Source organism: Phalacrocorax aristotelis, chromosome 3 (assembly GCF_949628215.1).
Source record: "Phalacrocorax aristotelis chromosome 3, bGulAri2.1, whole genome shotgun sequence".
NCBI classification, from domain to species: domain Eukaryota; kingdom Metazoa; phylum Chordata; class Aves; order Suliformes; family Phalacrocoracidae; genus Phalacrocorax; species Phalacrocorax aristotelis.
The window spans coordinates 128912558-128932824 of record NC_134278.1 but is presented as its reverse complement, the minus strand read 5'-3'; the positions used below and the strand labels follow the sequence as shown (position 1 = coordinate 128932824).

The following is a 20267-nucleotide window of genomic DNA, read 5'->3' as shown; positions in this document are numbered from 1 at the left end:
TTATGGAGCCTGTCAGAGATTTAAAACCACAACGAGAAAGAAAGGTTTTCTTCAGCTCTGAGAAACGAGCTTTTTGTCTAACGTCAACCCTACGCTGAAAAAGCCTTGGCAGGTTGTTTGTCTAAGCAGACAGGCCCTTATTCAATTGTTCGTGATGTCTTTCCACTTAGTTCTTGCTACAAATTTGTCTCTCTGCCACCCTCTTTACACTGTACCTGTACTGTGTGCCTCAGAGACAGGCAGAGCCAGCAGCTCACCACTAACTCAGCCTAAGGGGAAAGGCGAGCAACAAAGACCAGTCTGCCAAAACCCATAAAACTCGCTGCTTTTTGCCTCACTTTAAAACAAAAAAATAATATTGTCTTTTCTCTAAAGTGGTAAAGCAACACATGCCCAGATGGGTCCTTGACATTACACTACAGGCTTTTTTTAAGGGTTTTGAAGGAACCTTGGCACTTATCAACATGTTCTCCAAAATGTATGACTGTTAATTACTTTAGTAGTCAGCAAAAGTAAAACTGGTTGCAGGAGGTAGAACCAGTGGCTTTTGGTAAGGCAACGGGAAGCCCCTGAAAATCACAGCCTCTGAAATACTGAATAAATCCAAAAGGAGGGAAGCAATGAAAAGCAGAAATGCAGCCATGTCCACTGCCAGGATAACCTGAGGTTCCACTGCTGCCATATCTACGAGAATGTACCTGTACTTACCAGCTGGGCAAAACCAGCTAATGAAAGGCATAAACAGGAAAAGGGCATTTTCCTCAAACTGCGGTATTTTTTTCTCCAAGGTTTAAGTAAGCTTCTTGCATTATTTGTCATTTTTTTCCTCTTTCTGAAGAGATCTTGGTAAGAAAAGATGGCTCTCCGTGGACTAAAAGCCACTGCTACCCACTGTAAAGCGGACTTTGGCTAGGTCAAGCATGACGACTTTTGCACAGCGCCTCGACAGTGCCACTTTCCCACCAGAAGTGCCTGCGCCTCTGCCTGCCCTCAGAGGCAACCAGACACTGGCTGAGGGCATCTGCTGCAGACCTGCATCCCCTGCGAGGCCTGTTGGGGAGCTCCTCCTGCCCTCCCCCAGTTGGAGGGTCCTCCCCACCCCTTTGCTCACGTTCCCAGTATTTCGCCCCTGCAGATGAGGCTGCTGTTTGTGGTCATGAGTTATGTTTTCCCACCTAGCACAGAAGATTTGTTCTGGCTTTCCATGGACAGTCATTGAGGGCAGAAAGGAGAAAATACACTTTTCTTCCCTGTGAGCCCGTTATGAAGAGGGTGTAGGAAGGAAGGAAGGGGTGAGGAGCCCTAGAGGGTTATAGCTGAGTAGCAGGTGGTATATAGCACAGCCTGTATAGGCTGGGAGGGACAGCTTATGCCTGTTTGCTTTCTGCTTCTTCTTTTCTTAAAAGGCATTAATCTCTGCGCAAGGTGCCACAATAACAGCCCCAGAGACTGAAGCCCCCTGTTCGTGGGCGAGGAACGGGGCTGGCGGGGACAAGGGCGGCTGCCCCGCACGCGCAGGTGCCTTTGCCTCCATCCTGTCCTGGGCTGATCTCTGTCGGCGGTGACGGTGTGGCTCTGGCACTGGGCCCGTTTAGGCTTTGGCACCTGGGCTGGGATTGCTCGGCGTGGTGAAGGCTTTGCAAACACCTCATGCCCACAGGCAGCTGGCTTGGGACCGCGGAGCTCCCTTTACACAGGGCTGAGGAAGAGGCATGAGAACGTAATGGTTTTTGGGTTACTACGGGTTTACAAATCTGAAATAGCAAGCTGGTGCACGATACCAATGTCAATGCTGGAGACTGGAAATAAGAAATACTCATGCCCTTCACATAGCTTTTTATTCCACAATTAGGACTGCATGAAATTTCCACTGGTAAAATACCACACTTTTCCTGTGAAAGCATTGCCATTTCACTCCACAGCAGACCTCTTCCTAGTCTTCTGAGAAGCGACGCACGCGGGATGTGGAAGCAGCGCATCTCTGACAGCCGCCCAGGATCTTCCCGGTAAGAAGACTTCCTACATCTTCACATTCAAACTGCTCCTTCTTTTATTTGCAAGTATAAAGAGCTTCCTCTGGGAGATGATGAGTCATACAGCAGGCAGGTAGTGATAGAAAAATAAGTCTGGCAAAGGAAAGGGAATAATAAGAATAATAATAGGAGATAAGCGCATTCTACTTTTGTGCCCGGTGATCTTGAAGCTATTTTACGACTTACACCTCCTGGTGTTATTTTGTGTTCTTGTTTTCTGCTGCATCCCATATCACTTCAGCTACTCTGCTGGCTCTCAGAAAAGCATTTTACAGCCAGTATTTCTCTTCATGTAACAGCTGTTTTCCTATATGATTTTCACAGTTGGTGCAAATCTAGTTACAAGCATTGGGGATGAATTTATCCCTCCTGTCATGGTTTTAGCTGGGACAGAGGTTTTAGCCGAGGTTTTAGCCCCAGACAGAGCTCCTCCCGCTGATATTCTCCACACTATGGTTTTGTTTCCAGGGCTCCGGGAATTGTACAGAATCCCGTGGCTCTTTCCAGACGATCAGGCAGCAGACTGAGTTTGTCAGCAACATTTCCAAAAGGCTTTTTTTTTTTTTTTTTTGTCTTCTCTTTTTCCTTTCTTCCCTCTTGCCATCCCAGGTGCTCCTTTAACTCAGGAGCCGGCCATTTTTTCAAGGTTTGCTCCTGCTCCCAACCACACCGTCCCAAGTCCTACACCTGGGCGAAAGCTGAGCACCTCCGGCCACGGAGCTGTGGCGATGCAGGAGGGTGATTTAACGCCAGGCAAGTGAGTCAGCAGCGATGCCTCTCCCTGCGTTGCAACAAGCAACCTCCTTCTGAGAATCTAAAGAGTGTGCTGGCGTCGGGCGGGGGGAGCGGGGCAGGATTGTGCCCCTGAGAGGTGGGAAAGGTGCTAGCACTGCTTTGCTCTCACCCCACAACATGCAGAGCAGCGGGTTTCTGTTGTTGTTGTTGTTGCCCTGGAGGATTAAGTCCTCTTCCTCATACTGGCGGCTCACTGAAGTCTGATAAAACTTCACCCAGTAAGCCCTAATCGTGAAAAATACAACATGCTGAAACTGGAAAGTCTAACTGAAGGATGACGCTTTTCAAAGCTATCTCTGTTTCCCAAGGACGACCGGCCTCACATGGGCCTGTTCCTCCGCAATTTTGACTTTACCTCTACGTTGCATCTCCCTTCTGAAAGCCTGGGTTTTTAACTTTTTCATACCCAAATATTGCGTGGGCCCCGGTGTTTTGGGAGGAGGGTTTGGCTCACCTGTTGGCTCTCAGAAAACAGGATCTCGGCCCCTGGTTCCCACACTTTTAGAAATTCCACCCCATGTTTCATGTGGCTCAGAGCACAGGTCAGTCATCAGCTGCTCGCTCATAGCTGTGTTAAAACAAACTGCGCATTAAAGAAGCTTACAAAGACCATTTTCCACTTTAGAAAAAATAATTAAATGAATGAATCATTTTTGGTTTTCGATTAAGAAGTCTCGCAACCTCCTACTTATCTCTTGGACTCCATCTTCCCTACTACTCAAAGCAAACACAAAGGAGTAAGACAGCAGAGGGTTTTATTATTCTTTTAAACTGAATATATGATATATATGGGATATCACCCATGTCAAGTACAAAAACCTGTGAATGCAGTGTAATGATACCACAAGTAGGGTAGGGCTGGAGTCTCGGGTCGCTGATTGTGAGCTTTTAATTCATATTCATATTAAAGCCATGGGAGACTTGCCTTTGATGTCAGTTGGTTTTGATTTAGTACCTTTGTTGATAAGAAGCTAAGTGATGATGCTTTACAAGTTAAAAAAAAAAGAATTCCTTCTATTTTGTTATTATTTGCTAGAGGCCCAATCAACCTCAGTCACTGACCAGGGCTTCGTGTTGCTCAGTACCACAGGAACACAAGGGAGGAAGGTAGGCCCTAGCCACACAGCACGAAAATCGCTGTTCTGCACGTGTTTGCACATCTGTAAGTGCCTCTGTCTTCTCTGGGTATTACAGGAACCGCTCGCTTGGCTTTTAATTTTATTTCCCATTATTTTTGCAAACTTCAAAAATGAATCAAGCATTTCCCATACCGCCAGTGAGGTTGCGGACTACATTTGCTGCTTGAGAAACAGCAAACTTGAAAAGCAGGTAAGAGCGCAGGGCACTTCTTTAAAAGAGGGTGCCAGGAATCCGTAGGAGAAAAAGAAGCCCTTTCTAAGAATTGCACGGACCTCTGCCAAGCAACACCTGATCCCGCTATGAGAAGCAGCCTCCTGAACACTTCCATACCCCGGCCAAGCAACACAGCTTGGATCTAGCGGTCCATCCCTGCCGTTACAGCGCTGCATTGAAAACTAAAAGGATTTACTTTCTGTAGCCTTGATAGTTAAGAGCCAGATAATTCTTCCTTTCTCACAGTTAGGATTTCCAAGGTCCTTGTAGGGACAATCCTGTTAAATTTAATGCAGAATGGTCAACCATCCACAGGATTTTAAAGCAGCCTGCACAGCTCTATAGCAGAGAGATAATTCCCTTCTGGTTTTTGTGACCTAATTAAGAGCATGAAAAGAAAGCATTCATGCTCTAGTAAATTCTGCCGCGTATTTCCTGAATATTTGGATCCACTGCTGTCGGACTATACAGGATTGCTCCACGAGCCTCACTCATCGAAGCAACGTGAGTTGCTTTCTACGACAGTCCTAGAAAGACTTGGGGGAAGAGGAGAAAACACGGGTCTCATTACGAGAGCAGAAGTGGAGGACCCCAGGAAACTCGGGTGCAATTCCATATGTAGCGCAGGAATTGGTGTGCCACGTTGGGACGTGGTCCTGGTGTGAGGTGGCAGCTAGGTCAAAGCTGACCCCGACCCATGACCCAAAACATGTCTGGCCGTGGGGGCTGAGGGCCGCTCTCAGCACAAACCCAGCACTGAGGGACTACAGCAAGTAGCGTAACCCCAGATCTTCCTTCGGTGGCATCTGTGCACAGGGGACACTCACAACGTGCTGTGAACGGACCCCTGAGCTCTGCTGGAAATCTGCCTCCTTTTTAAACGGGAGATCAACACCTGTAAGGAAAATATTCATGTGACTCATGGTCCTTCCTCAGCTGGAACATTTCTTTCCCTTTTTATATCCCTTATCTAGTCCCGCTGGAAGTTCCTGGAGGCAGGTACGTTTCTTACCACCACGGTGGTGGCTGGAAGCTCTGCCTGTTAAAGTCACTCTGTCTTTTACATCATAAAACTCTATTTTCAGTTACTTAAACCTTGCCAGCTTTTTATCACTTGGTCTCATATTTTCCTTTAAAAATATTTACTTTAGGCTGAATTATCTTCTGGGGTGGGGGGCAAAGGAAAGGAAGAAGAAATATTAAGTGCGTAGTCAAGTCTCTTTTGAGGAAAAAAAGCTGGGGAAATGACAGCAGACAAAATAATAGTGTATGTTTTGGCAAGGCGTCTTTATTCTAAAACCATAATGCCACCGGTTTCTGGACTCTAGACCTCCCTTTTTGCAGAGTTTTGGCCTTTTGGTTATTGCCAACTCTATGGAAATCCACTCAAATTTGACTAAGTTATAAACCCTCAAAAACCTGCAGCTTGTTTGTATGAGATAAATCTCACATCTATTCTGAGCATAGGGGTATTTTTTGTCCTGCAATGTCAAAACCAAAGTGCTGTGCTGTTTGGTAGGTCCTGACAGAGAAACCGAGAGCAACGGGACTGTCCGCCGTGGATCGCCTTTGCCCAGCTGCACGCCGGCCGTGCGCTGGGGGACGCTGGGCAGAAGGCGAAGGGGCTGTGGGCTTAGCAAGCTGCAAAGAGGGTGGCAGAAGGGAAAGCAGGCAGGGGGCTGTAGGGCTGCTTGGTGATGAAGGGGGTCTGGATCTGAACTGGGAAACAGACTGGGATGAACTGGCAGAGGCGGAAGAGGACTGGCAAGATGATTCTGGAGAGGTGAGACTGACTGCATTGGCCAGGCAAAGGGAATGAGAGGTTTGATTAGGGGAAAACAGGACTAGGTTCATGTGGAGAACAACTTTAAGGTATGAAGGAGGCTGGAGTCATGCTCACAAGAATAAAAATTCCTTCTAGCTCTGGCAGAGCCATCAACATTGCCAAGATACACCACCGCCCAGCTGAGAGGAAAGGGCTGTGAAGCTGGCAAAAAGCCCTCCGCTGCCTGCTGCAGCAAAAGGCAACCTGCTGTCTCTGCTGTCTGAGCCCGATGGAGGTCTGTGTGGTGCAGAGGAGGGTCCCAAATGTGCCCTGACCTGGGCAATGCCGCGTGAGAGCGTTCTTTTCTTTTTCCCATTTTAAAAGCCCAGCAGATGTTACAGGACATGCACACACGCCTGCTTTCACATACTTCGTGTAGATAATTGAGTTGTTTACAACCAAACTTTTTGAGAAGGGGGCTTTCCAAATTCTTGTGAGTCTGGGTGCTCAGCTGAGACCTGGAGAAGCTGTGACTCTTGTTGGCTGCATGCCCTGAACATCGTAGGATCTGGAAAAGTCAGCAGTGGGTGTCTCAAGCAGGGCGCACAAGTCTGTCTGTAATTAATACCTACTTCTCCCCGCCTTGGTTCACCGTGCACGCAGCTACTGCTCCGGCGGGCACGCTCCATGCCGAGCCCGGCTGAGGCAGCGTGTGACAAGCCTTCGAGGTCAGATGTGGACGCCTGGGGAAATGGTCACTTGGGTGGTGGGAGCGCGTCGCTTTGCTCCCTGGAGCCCTCTCACGCCCGAGACCTCTCCCGCAAACGCGCACACCCTAAGAATAAAGCAAGCCCTGGTAGCTTCAGACTTCGTGGTAGCACCGCTGACCCGTGGGGATCTCCGCAGGCTGGCAGTGAGCCACGGGTCTCAGGGGAGGAGCGGGGGTCTCCTCCGTGGACAAAATTGCAGCAAAAGAGGTTTCTTGCAGGCAGGCGGGGGGATGAGATCCTCTGGCGGTTTGCAGTAAGGAAATAATAAAACCCCTCTATTTGCCTCCTAAAAGAGAAGAGACAAAAAAAGCACAAACCTTGTCGGAAGGAAGGTTTCACCTGGCATTTACCTCACGGGGAGCGGCAGCCCCGCAGCGACCTGCATCTGCCCCGGGGCACTGCGGCCCGGGCAAGCAGCGCCCGCTCCCCGCTGTGCCGGAGGGGCCGGCAGCCCCCCGGGACGCCCGGCTGCCCCCCCCCGCCCGGCTTGTGCCCCCGCCGAAATCCCGCCTGCCTCGGCCCTGCCTCCCCGCTCCGTGCGGTGCCCGGCGGGGCGGGCGGCGGGGCCGGGGTCGGGGCGCACCGGGAGGGGGTCCGGGCGCACCGGGAGGGGGTCGGGGCGCACCGGGAGGGGGTCCGGCTGCACCGGGAAGGGGTCCGGGCGCACCGGGAAGGGGTCGGGGCGCACCGGGAGGGGGTCGGGGCCCACCGGGAGGGGGTCCGGGCGCACCGGGAGGGGGTCCGGCTGCACCGGGAGGGGGTCCGGGCGCACCGGGAGGGGGTCGGGGCGCACCGGGAAGGGGTCCGGGCGCACCGGGAGGGGGTCGGGGCGCACCGGGAGGGGGTCCGGGCGCACCGGGAGGGGGTCCGGGCCCACCGGGAGGGGGTCCGGGCGCACACGGAGGGGGTCCGGCTGCACCGGGAGGGGGTCCGGCTGCACCGGGAGGGGGTCCGGGCGCACACGGAGGGGGTCCGGCTGCACCGGGAGGGGGTCCGGGCGCACACGGAGGGGGTCCGGCTGCACCGGGAGGGGGTCCGGCTGCACCGGGAGGGGGTCCGGGCGCACACGGAGGGGGTCCGGGCGCACACGGAGGGGGTCCGGCTGCACCGGGAGGGGGTCCGGGCGCACCGGGAGGGGGTCCGGGCGCCTCTCCCTCTTCCCCCCCACCGGGGCTGTCGGTATTTGCAGAAGGAGGCGGGGGCGAACTGAGCCCTGCGGGGGGGGAGCAAGCCGGCGTCCCCCCGGGATCACCGGGGAGGGTTAATCTGTGGGTCTGGGAGGAGAAAGCGGAGGCCGGGCTGGGGAGGGGGCAGGATAAGAGGAAAAGGGGCAGAGCGGCTCGGTGAGGTCGCACACCGCCAGGCTCCGCAGCCGCGGCAGTGCCTTCCCGCGGCCCCCCCGCCAGCGGCGGACACCGGAGGGGTGCTGTGGGTGGGTCCTCCCTTCCCGTCCCAATCTTCTCCTCCCGCTTCCCCCGCCGCGGGGGAGACGAGGCTGGAGGGGAAAGAAAGCGATCCCCAGGGCTAGGCAGCAGCCCGCCCAGGCGGAGGGAGGCGGCGGGGGTCCGGCGGAGCCCCCCGGCAGTGCCTGCGGGGCGGGAGGGCGCCGGGAGGGGAGAGGCTGGGGAGCATCTCCGAGCCGGGGCTGACTCTCCAGGAGCGAGGGAGGGACGGAGAGAGAGAGAGGGAGAAACTACCGCCTCTCTGCTCTACTCCCATCCCCAAATTTCAAGGGGTGGGGTGGGGAGAAGGGGAATAGAGGACCTAAGCCGGGACCTCCCAGCGGGAGCGATTGAAAAGGAGCCAAAGCAGGCGTCGGGGAGGGGGAACCGACATCCCGAGGAAAGTCCCCCTCCTCCGCTCGCCGGAGCCGCTCCGCGCCCGCCGCCCTCTCAGGATGTGGGTGCCGCTGCTGCTGCTGCTGCCGGAGCTGCTCCCCGCCGTGCCGGCCCAGAAGCTCTCCGCCCTCACGGTAAGGACCCCCGGGGCGCACCTGAGCGGGCCGGTGTGCCCCCACCCCGCCGCTGCCGGGCGGGGGGCTGCTCCCCGCCTCGGGCGCAGGGTGGAGCGGGCGGCCGAGGCGCGGAGCTCCGGCGCCGCCGCCCCTCCGCGTTCTCGCGGGGGCGAGCACGGCCCGTGGCAGCCGGGTGGGAGTTTTACTGTGGGCTCTCGGAGCAGCGCTAATGCCCGTGGTGCCGCTTTTATTTCCCCGAAGGGGAATAATGCTGCAGTGAGGTCTGCTTGTGGACCGCCTTGGGTTGACCGATTTTCCTTTAGTTTTAATTATAAAGCGGCGTGAAACGAGCCTCTCTGGCTATTCCAGGCTCCGTGGTGCTAAACACGGAACTCTGCGTAGGGATGGGTGAGCCAATTCATTAGGCTCGCTAAATAAGCCATAACCACTTCTCTAGCCAAGACCTGAGGTTTGCAGCTAATAGCTCAGTTCAGTCTTCTTGTAGAGCTTGCAGTGTTTGCAAAGCTATAATTAATGCAATCTGTAGAAATAAAAACATTTTCCTTAAATGTGTTTTTAAACAAGTGCTTGAGTAAACATAACGGGCAGCAGTACCCCTTTCAAGCTGTTTTTAAGTGTTTTGGTGAGGGCTGTGCCCTTTAGAGTTTATTATGCTAAAGTTACAGGCAGCTGCAAAGTGAAATAGACCCTATTTTTGTCTCAGTCTTTCAGAAAATTTCTGCAAAATACTGAGAGCCGGCGGTTTTCCTTTCTTTTTCTTTCCTGTTTTTTTTTTTTTTTTTTTTTTTTCCTTTTTGAGTAGGGGGGGATAGGGACAGCTCAAGGAGAAACGGCGGTGGGGGATGGCTGAGCTGTTCATACCTGAAATTCTTTAGAAAATGTTTTGCCTTCTCGTCTACTTTTTTTTGGAAATGATTTGTAGATTAGAAGCTGCTAATTGAAAACGTTAAAGGAATGAGTTTCCTCCATGAATTTTGCAGTGTGTGGCATTTGAAAGTGTGGGGCAGATAAAGTCAAGTGATTCTTATCTTTTACTTTTTAAGAACCTCATCTGAAGCACCCTTGCGCTATCAGGTGATATGGACTGTTCTAGTTAACAGCTTAACATTGCGATTTAATTCCAAGTTCACTTTCACACACGTGTAAGCAAAATTTACAAGCCATTACATGTTGTATTCTTTCTTCTGTACATAAAAAAGTTCTAAACATTAGCATGGAACTAAACTGGAAATGCTACAGAAACTTAATTTGGCCCAATTGTAAAGCGAGAGTGATTGTGACCGTTATATCATCTTTAAACGATGCGTGGCTCAAGTGATGCCAGAACCTGTTACTAGATGGATATAGCTCACTGCTGAATGTAACTGTCATTCAGTGAGCGGCTGCCTGCCTCACAAAAGGGAAGAAAAATCTGGCCAAGGGCATTGGGCAAACTCTTTAAAAATTAAATGCCACAGACTCACGCAGATGTATTTGACCTCACCGTTAGGTGAGAGATATCCTGAAGCCCCTCTGTTCCCCCCTTCCCCCATGCAGAGCGTGCATTGTTCGCGTCTCTACCTTATAGCAGCGTGCATCTTTATGAACCATGACCAGAAAGAAAAGTCAATCCTGGTGGAATCCCCACCCTCTGCTACCAAAAAGGTAACGGCTTTGGAGACTTTGAGCTTTGGGACTGAATTAAACGTGAACGTTTTGGTAGGGGTAGCAAGCCTTGTTGGTAGGGGACTGCAGGTAGTCAGCCCATGCTAGTGTTGGCGCTGCCTGTGGTCTTCTTGCAGAGACGGTTGGCCCGTATGAATATTAGCCTACCGTAGAAATCCTTCCCTAAAACGGGTAACGAACAGTCAGGCACCCGTATGAAGAAAACAACACACACACACTTCTGCACACACACTTTTTACATCTTCCCACAAGACTAAACTTTGAATGAGGCAGGTTTATTTCTACTATTTGTGTACTTCCCTATTTAGACAATAAAAAAAAAGCAATGCTATTACAGCAACAAATACCACAGCACTAAATCAGTCTTTACTCCTGCAGTCATTTTGCTTATAGCTCATAGACTGTATAACCCCTTCCCACACGTACCTTTCTCAAATATTCATGGATAGTATCTGCATAATTATAAGGAAAACCAAACCCAGGCTGTGTAGAAAAGCCAAAAAAAAAAAAAGACTTTTTTTTTTACCTGCTGTACCATCGTGTGATGACAGAGAACTACCGTTCTTTCCTGCATATCAGAGGAAGGTTTTCTTTTTGTCTGTGGTTGGAAGAATAGCAAAGGCCAACATTTTCATAAATAGGCAGCAGCCACGGGGCCAGAGCATGTTTCACTGTGGACCTGAGTGTCATGAGAACTGCGGGGTGATCACAGGGAGAGCGGGCACATCCCTGATGGAATCATGCTGCCATGGGTATATGGAGCTTGCCAGGTGGTGGTAGTATCAGGGGCACCGTCTCCTTAAGTGCAGTGGTAAATCTGCCATGAGATGAACCTCAGCAACCTCGTAATAATAAAATTGAAGTTTCCTCTAGCAAAAGCAACTCTAAAGTTAAGCTCGTTTTTCAAAAGATGACTACATGGATGAGAGGTTTTTTCCTTGCCTGGGTCTTGAACAGCTCTGGGTTCTAAGCCACAAACTGCGTGATGGCTGGGCAGGGAAGGGTGTATCAGCATCTGCCTTTATGTTTTCCCTCTGTCTAAACAGATGTCTGGGCTGTTTTAACTCTGTGTCCTTGCTAGCTCCAGAAGCAGAGCAAGTATGACTTTCAGAGAAGACTTCCCGTAGTTTACAGGGCTGTATTCCCATTTAATTAGGAATGAGATTTTTGCATTAGATTTCCCTTGAGCAGAAAACCCCACAACAACCACCTGTGCCTATAGTTCAGGTGATACGGGATTTTCAGATGTTGGAAGCTTTGCAATAGTCCAATAGCAAGAAATTACAGAGTTTTCACACAAATAACACCTCCAAGAGATTTCTGATTGCCGAACAGTCTTATGTGACCGCAGGTCTGCAGGGACTGATGAGCATATGGCTTCCTACAGCCTCGATAATAGCCGCCAGGACAGTTTCTGGCAGGCAGATGCATCAGAGTAGTCAGCAGGTAGTCGAGATGCATCAGGCAGTCTAGAGTCAGGTCTCCTGGTCCTCATGGCTATATCTACAGTGAGCATATGAGTGTTGCAACACGTCCCTCTGTGCCCAAACTATGGAGCCAGCCAGAACTCACCTGGCTCCCTGTCTGTGTGCCAGTGTAGAGGAGGAACGTGAGGGGTGGGCTGATGCACACCTGGCTATTTACTGGGGAGCCAGGATGCGCACCAGGGTCCAAGAGTTTCAGAGCTGTTGTGGGTTCACTGGGTTAGAGGTAGCACAAAGCTACTTTGAGTTGGTACCAATCCTGGGCTCTTGTCATCAAAGAATCCTCCTTGCTGGAGTTGCTCCCGGACTCTTGTCTCCTGAGTAGGAGCGTATTGCAATAATAGACAAAGTGAGGGGAAACATAATATTCCAGTCCTGAATTGCTAACTGAGCCACAGGGATGCATGGGGGAGGAGAGCATTATTTAGTATTATATTTATTGTTATTTCAAATAAACAAACATTGGCAGCAGAACAATGGCTTTCATTCTGGGAAGGTAGGCTGCGAGCTGTCTCATAAGAAGCCATGAGATCTGGAGGGACTGTAGCCAATTTGGCTGCTCCTGGTTTTTCCTCCCCTTGTGTCAAATACTAACGTAAAACATTCTTACATTCCAGAAAATATCTTAAGTAGCCTTGTCCTTTCACCTTGTTTATGGAAAGGCAGGTAATAGTCTGCAATTCTTGTAACACGCTGTTGGAATGTTTTTATAACGCTGTATTTTTGTTCTGCTCTATGAGATGCACCCGTTCTTGCTGGAGGTATGAAATGGATGAGAGCTGCGCTTTACTGGCGTGTTGTATTAGGGGAATAGCCCTGTCTTGAGCATATAGGTACTTCTGTTTTGAAACACAAAATAAAGCTCATTTAGAATAAATGAATAAAGCTCATTTTGTTCCTTGAGTGAGTAAGTTTAGGATCATCGCACTTACCACTGCGCTTACCTTGGCATTATTTACGCTGTATTTTTGGAACCATCAGCTGAGCTTTTATCTCAGTTGCGGTGTTGTGCGCGCGCGCATGTACTTGTACAAACAATAGGGCACAAGTGTTTCTTATTTTAAAATCTTGATGACTTATAACATACCACAAACTATTTAATTTTATTCTTTCAAAGCCTTGCTGAACCACATGTCCTTCTCAATACAATATTGATCTTAGAACTTACAAAGGAAGAAAGTTTGCTTGAAATCACTTCTTGAAATGAACACCTCGGCCTGTTAAAAGTTCCTTTCATCAGAGGCTGAGTATTTCAGGGAACGATTGTTTTCTTTTTCTCCCTTGGCACATGCTTTTTGAGTATTCAATAGCATTTAATACGCTGGATAGCTTCCACAACACTCACCAATATAAGATGGACCACTAAGGTAGTTCAGTAAAGGGAAGCTAAACACAATCAAAGCTTTCCAAGTTAAGGACCCATTTGGATGGCGCCTGCAAACCCAAACATTTGGAAAAGTTACTCTAATTGTGACTCAAAAAACCAAGACCATAAATAAAACCGTAAGTGACTCCAGATCCTAACAGCATTGTTACTGCAAATGGGCATTGGTACAACCAAGGGTACATCAGCTCTGAAAATAAAGCACTTCCAACAATGCTTCCTTGCAATAAACTCTCAAGACACTTCTCACTCAGGAAACAAAACCAAAACCTACGAGGGTTATTACTGAAATAGTCAGCAAAACTTTTGATCAGGGGTTAGAAGTAATTTTTCTGCATGCAGCCAACACAAACTGTACCTTATAATGTGAAAGACGTAACGGAGGTGCAGGTTGACCGCACACCCATAAGGTTTTAAAGCTAGAAGTGAAGAGTAGAAGTGAGTGTGGGTGGGGAGGGAAGAGCAGGCTAGGGGAAACAAAAGGAAGTAGATCACGCGTATTTTGGCCAGTTGCCATGCTTTCGTCCGTCCCCTGTTGCCCACTGAATATCTCGAGGAACAGCCGTGTGTATTCCTTGACAGTTGGCAAACCTCGGGGTTTGGTTCATTTTGAGAAGCCTCCAAAGGTTTAGCTGCTATCCAAACCCTATCTGAACCGTGTTGGTTTGGAAATCAGGCTACGAAGCTTTTCAAGATCTGGCTCGCTCCGGACTTTGCTAGTGTTTCCATTTCTTCAGCCAGACCAGCCTTACCACAGGCGCAGCCATTTTCACGGTATTTTGGTACTTCCATTTCCTGTCAGGCCTGGGACCAGGAAGGGCAGAGGCGCCTGAAAATTAAAAACTGAGTAAGAAAGAGTGGGGATCAAAGACCTATTTTTGAACGGCAAATGAAGGTCTGAGTTTGGTTCAGGAGTGGCAAATACTGAGTGCATAGTGAACAGGTTCGTGTGTCCTTGGGGAGGCTGCAGGGTGAATGGCGGTTACATTTTGCAAAGGACTCGGGGATTTCCAACTATTTTGTGTTTTCTTTAGGATCCAAACCCAAATGCTTCTTAATTTTCTGGTTGATTCAATACCGTGTTTTGAGGTAGATTTCTAGAAAGTTCAGATGAAAGATTTGCAGTGAAGGTCATTTCACAGTGAAAAGCTGGAATGCTTTCTTCAGGAAGGATATAGTCCAAATAGTTTTTGACTCTGTGAATATTGCCCTCCCCTCCTCTGCCCCTCTACGGTCTTCTACAAGAAAATTCTGGTGATGCCAATCATTTTGGTCGCAATGGCCCCGTGCCCTCTCATGGGATAGGCTGCTGTTGACATTTCTCTATACACTTCTGGCTATTAATTGATAATCACTGCCTTCATAGTTATCTACAGTGGTGGATAAAACTCTCTCCAGTGCAACACTGGCTGTGAGCCTGAAAAGAGGAAATGCTTCAGGAAAAAAAGTTACTGTTTACAAGACGCTGATGTTATGCAGAATAATTTGTGCATGAGGAAAAGGAGCCATAACTTCAGATGTAGCGAGAAGTTGGCCATAAGCAATGCCAAGTAATTCTCTTCAGGAGAAGAACTGAGCAGAGGAGAGCAGGTATAGCATAAGTAACTGCAGTTTTTCCTGCACTTTTTCGATCTTTGCCTAATTTCCCCATCTACATAGGGAATTGGTCTGAATTACAGCTGTTGATGCAGTGCAGTGGTGTGCATGGGATACAAGGGTACACACTTTGGTTGCGGGGAGGGGGAGGCTACCCAAAAGCATATGGACTGGTATTTAGATTGGTGTAGTAACACTTAGTATCAGGCGGTTTCTTAATATGACTTCACCAAATTCTGAGTGGTCCTCAAAGAAGCAAAGTTAATGTAGCGTCACGTCTTACCACAGAACCTGTGAAGTAAGCTTGCATGGAGTCAGGCCCCCAGACTGAATTTTTAGCCAGTCCTTGCAGAAGAAATTGCCTTGATGAGTTAGTAACTGCCCTTCAGTGATTTTTCTTTCCCCCTTTCTAATTTATTAGCTTTTAAAAATGACTGCTAAGTATTTCATCAGCTGCTGAAAGCCCAGGCTAATAGAGAATACATCCTAGAATTCTTGTCGGGACGGAAAGAGAAAACGTTTCCTGAAGGTGATGCTTTCCAGCTCGCTCCCTGGCTTGGTCAGCATGCCGCTAGAACGATCGCTCAAGAATGTTTGCTTCATACCTATGCAAAACCTAGCTTTTTTTCTTCATTTACTTTAGGCTGCTTGCTCTGTCATCTTCTGAGTCACTGAGTAAAGATCTTTTTTTGCGTTACCTTCAATTTGTTCTGAGGATGTGACAGTGTACTTCTCTGTCTCTTAGGTGTTCATTTTTAAACTGTATACAAATTAGCTGTCATACCTATGCTATAAATCTTTGACTCTCTGTCCTAGAGCACCTAAAGAGTACTTAGATGAAAACAAAGAAAAATACTGTTGCTCTGGAATGCTTGCTTTTTATTTAAGCCATAGCTGAATGGGGTATTTTACAGATTTTTAGGATACAATTGCTGCAGTAAAGTGCGCACGGTCTTTTGTTCAGGCTAGATTTGTCATACATTTATCAGTATTCTCACCTTTGTTCAGTATTAAAGCAAGATACTGTCAGTGAATAAGCTGGTAAATGCTCAGGAGAGGTCTTTACAATTTTTTTTAAAAATGAAAATAATGTCAAAGAATCATTTTAATGGTAAACAGCCTGGACTCACTATGATCTGTAGAGCAAGCTGCCGCGCAGAGAAAACCTGCAGACTGTGGGCACGCGTGGCTGCCAGGGAGGGAAGGCAATGACTCCGTTTCATTATCTTTCTCCTGCTCTTATCTGGAGTAAAGCGGAGGAGTGGTGGAATTTAGTCTGAGTAGAAGTCTGCCGTTGAGCCTCCTTGCTGCTTTGAAGGAGGGAGAGAAGGGAGGGTGACATTTTGGTGGACACACAAACCATTTAACTGTATTTTAACCTTAACTTGACTACATGAATAGAAATGCTGTTAAACCAGACTCGCGTCCTAAAGTGTCACAGAGCACAAAGTGTGTGATCTGCCTGGGACCTAGATCATGCAGTCTAGAGAACTGATTCCCAAATCTTTTCCTCTGTTAGATACTACCCTTGACAGTGACGCCTTTCTGCTAATGGTAGAGCTTGGGGTCTGGGACCCCTTTTTGGAGGCTACAAGGTGGAAATACAGTATTGGCAGCATATCAGAAGGGTGGTGATATCAGAACGTGAGAACCTCTTCTCAGTGAAGCCGGTACGTGTGTGCCATGCTGGCTGCAGCGCGCTTGCCTTCACCCTGACTTACCATGGCCATCCAAGCACAGTGGATTCCTATTTGGGACCAAGAGGTGAACCTAATGGTCTTAAAAGGAGAGTTGCCGCCAGAGGCAGGTGTCGTAAGGACACACTGAACACGGCTCTGGTTCAGTTGCCTCAGTTAATGTATTTGTCCTCATGGCCATCTGTGTAGGTGAAGAATTATTTAATCACAGTGTTTTAATCAGTTCTCATTCACTTTAGCATCCGTATTGATGCAGCCAAAGGGGCGCTGGTGAAGCTGACCCAGGCTCTGTGAGGTTATATTTGTTGCGTGCTGCAGTCACCCTGTGCCACCTTTTTATGTCAGTAGGGCTGTATTGCACTGGTCAAGGCCAGAGGGTAGTCATCATGTGCCTGTTAGAGTGAAAAACCAATGTAGCGAATGTCGCTTTTTCAATTCAAGATTTCCGTCAAATCAGTGATGTCGAATAAGGAAAACCTGGTCCCAGGTTTGCTGTGTTGTAGCAGGGGATAGTACAAATTCTAAAGACACCTTTGTCTCCACAAGAGGGTACAGAAATGGAAAAGACTGGCACGAAAGAAGCTAAAGAAAACTGCCTTGACTGTATGTTTATTTGTTTAGTAAATTGTCTCTGGTCTGTAGGATGGCTTACTTTCGGGAGGCAGCCATCAAAGACTTCAGAGACGTAAGATAAAAAGCAGAGAGGAGGGCTGTACAGATCTTCCTCCGTTTCTCCTCCCGTCCATTCCGCTGCAAATACGTACACAGCACCCCCGGGGGCAGGGAAGTCACCGTCGTCTTCTGTGACCCTTCAGGGCTCCACCACCGCAGGGAGCGCAGAGCAGCGCCGCCTGCTCGCACCCCTCTGCCAAGGGCTGGAGCAGGGGAGTCCCTGGTTTCTCTGCCCGGATGGGTAAGTCTGGAGGGGAGGAGGGCGAAAACAGGGCGAAAAATGAAAAACCTTCATTTTTCAGCACTTGCCGCTCAGTTGTCCTTCAGACAGGCCCTCAAATGGGAAAAATCTCAGCAGAGACTATTGAAAGGCAGGATGCAGTTCTGTAAGAAGCAAGTGTCCTTGATGACATGGCTTGCCTTGATGCTCTTTAATCATTAGCACCGGTGAGAGCTCAGAGCAGGCTGGTGTGAGCAAGAGGGAAAATATGGCCTAACACATGAGCTGCTCTTGACTGTGGGGCACCAGGAGGGGCTCAGCCTGCAGAAAGCGTGTGGCCTGTTCGTTTCATTTCATGTACCCATACTGTTTCTTTTTGCAGCATTTATTACATGAATTCTGGTGAGCAAGACAAAACAATGTGGACAACTTATTTCCCACACTGTATTTAATGGGATTGTGTTTCAGCCTGCGTCCTCCTGGGAAGGCAGTTTTCAAGCACGTCAGATTTTTGATGGATTTCAGCCTAGGTGGATTTAGTTGCAAATCTGAACTTTGCACAGGAGGTTTTATCTTCCCATCTTGTTTCCTCCTTGAAAGGTTCCATAAATTGCATTTCTAAGAGAAAGGGAAAGATTTTTTGAAAGAAGTGTTCATTTGGTAAATTGCTCTTCTGCTTAAGTTTCCCCTTTCCAGGTGCTGAATGACTCCCAGAGCAAAAGTTCTGTCATTGCTTGGTGATGGACTTCCATTAGTTCGCAATAAAATTACGAGGCAGCATTCATGCACTGATAATTGATTCCTTTCTGAAGGAAAAATGGCAGAAAGCAGAACTCAAATGTCTGTTTGTCTGCACCTAGCGCAGTAATTTTTTCCAGTGCAAAATGGGTATACAGCGCTGCTTTTCTGAAATGTCAGTATTTTATGTTCACTAGACGCAAGACCAGGAGAGATGCTAGGCAATGAGATACTCAGAGTATTCCCTACCAGATGGCAAAGCCAGATCTGCCACCAAGATGAAATGGCTTGAATATTGCTGATGGAGATTGCTTGATGCGTCTGGGTGGCTGGTGACAAACCCACAGAAGCACAGCACTGCTGGTTTGATAGAGCAACTGGGGAGATAATCAGAGGTTAACAATACATGTGGCATTGAGGTAAAACCAAAGAAAAGCGCTAGCAGAAACCCTGCTTGTAGGAGCGAGCCCAGAGGAGCTCAAAGCCTTTGTGACTCATGGTTTTGACTGGGCTGTCTCTGGCCTCTGAAGATTTTGCTCCAAGCTTCTCCTTCCCCATGCGGTTGACCTACCTAGTACATCTTCTTCCCCGGTGTTCGCATGCCTTGCCTATTTACAGCCTGTATGCTCTTTGGGTTTGTGCCATGTTTTGGCAGAACAGCCTCATTCTTGGTTGGCCCTCTTGGTCTGCCATCGTTATCAAGTTCAATAAGAGCTAAAACTCGAATGACACCTGCTTACAGACAAGGCTGAACCCAAATGATGGAGGGTGTACAAATAGTGGTGTTAATCAGGCAGTGGTGGCCACAGCCTGGTTCCTTACATCCTCTGTGTAGGATCCAAGCTGGCTCCTTTGTACTGACTCCCCTGGGGGTTTTTTTTTTGAACTCAGCCTACCTTTTGTAAAGAATGGGAGCAATCAGTTCAGCACCACAGGAGGAGATGGGCAAAAGGGTCTGTTCCCTGGTCTTGTCATGCTGCTGGCCAAAGGGGATCTGCACAGTGCAGCGGGCCAAGTGTCATCTTCTTGGTATTTCCTGACTTGTGAGAGCTTAGAGTTTCAACCTTATCATTGCCCTAAAGCTGGAGTTCTCAGGCTGTGGAATGTGTTTTCTTTCATGGAGCAAAAGTCTTCATCCCCTAAAGGAAAAAAAGCCCTCAACCAAAGCAGCTTCATCCTTCCTGCAAAGAATAAATGGAATGTTTGAATGCCTCTTCCTATTTTCGCATGGAGCTGGGAGCTTCTCTAACCACTGCCCTTCCCTCCCTTTTCTTGAGGGAGAGAAGACGATGGGTCTGGGTGCAAGATACTTCCATCCTGTGGATGCAGACCAAAGAGCTGAGAGCTCTCCTTGCTGCTACATTCACCACCCCTTGAATGTAGTCTCTTTTTCTGTAGCAGCAGCACCAAGGACCCTCTGGGAAACCTGGCCCAAAGGCTCTCTTGACAACCTCAGAGAGGTGTCAAGCATTATCAAGGAGCCCAGATCTTCTTCCTATAGGCTACCTGGGGCTTCCAAATGTTATCCATCAGCTGCAATAAATTGCCTAGAATGCCACCTCCTGTCTTAAGGCTACCCATGGCAGTCACATATGTATACGCAGGGGTGGACTATGTACGTTCCCATGCAATGCTTTTCTTCCTTTTGTTTTCCAAAGATGATTGGAAAACCCTTATAAGAGCCTAAAGTTCCCTTGAGGTTAATAACGAATTTCCGATTTATTTCTATTTTCTGATGTTTATGCAATTTAATCTGTCCCCTTAGATCTGAAATTTGTTTGCTTGTTAGCGTGTTTTGGTCTAAGAAAGGGGATGATGCATAGGAGTTTAGTGTTAGTTTTCATTTGGTAAGATTTCTAAGTGTTAGGTTTTGACTGTGTTGGAAATCCTGCAGGGCAGCTGTGTTTGGTACTTGATAAATCTGTGTTATCTAAGACTGAAGAGAACGCCATCTCCCTTCAAATCTCAGGTCAGCTCCACTTCAGGAAGTGCCTCAGGCAATAGCTGGTTTTATTTTAGCAGCTCTCTTGACTATCATCCTGAATGACGAGAGAATAAAGAGAGCTTTTACTGCTTGAATTGCTTCTTATGACAGGAGCAATCAAAAAGTTATGCAGTTT

At 48.5% G+C, this 20267-nt stretch overlaps 1 protein-coding gene across 8 annotated transcripts in view; it reads left to right on the top strand.

Annotated features, from left to right (window-relative positions):
• The first annotated feature begins 8391 nt into the window (after positions 1-8391).
• Positions 8392-20267, top strand: part of SMOC2 (SPARC related modular calcium binding 2) — a 149049-nt gene continuing 137173 nt past the window's right edge. For 4 of the 8 annotated variants that reach the window (XM_075089579.1, XM_075089577.1, XM_075089575.1 and 1 more), the window contains exon 1: positions 8499-8688. In XM_075089579.1, the coding sequence (XP_074945680.1) occupies positions 8614-8688 (75 nt within the window). In that variant the 5' untranslated portion in view covers positions 8499-8613. Of the gene's footprint in view, positions 8689-20267 lie in introns of all 8 variants that reach the window. The other 4 variants (XM_075089574.1, XM_075089576.1, XM_075089578.1 and 1 more) reach the window with 4 other exon arrangements.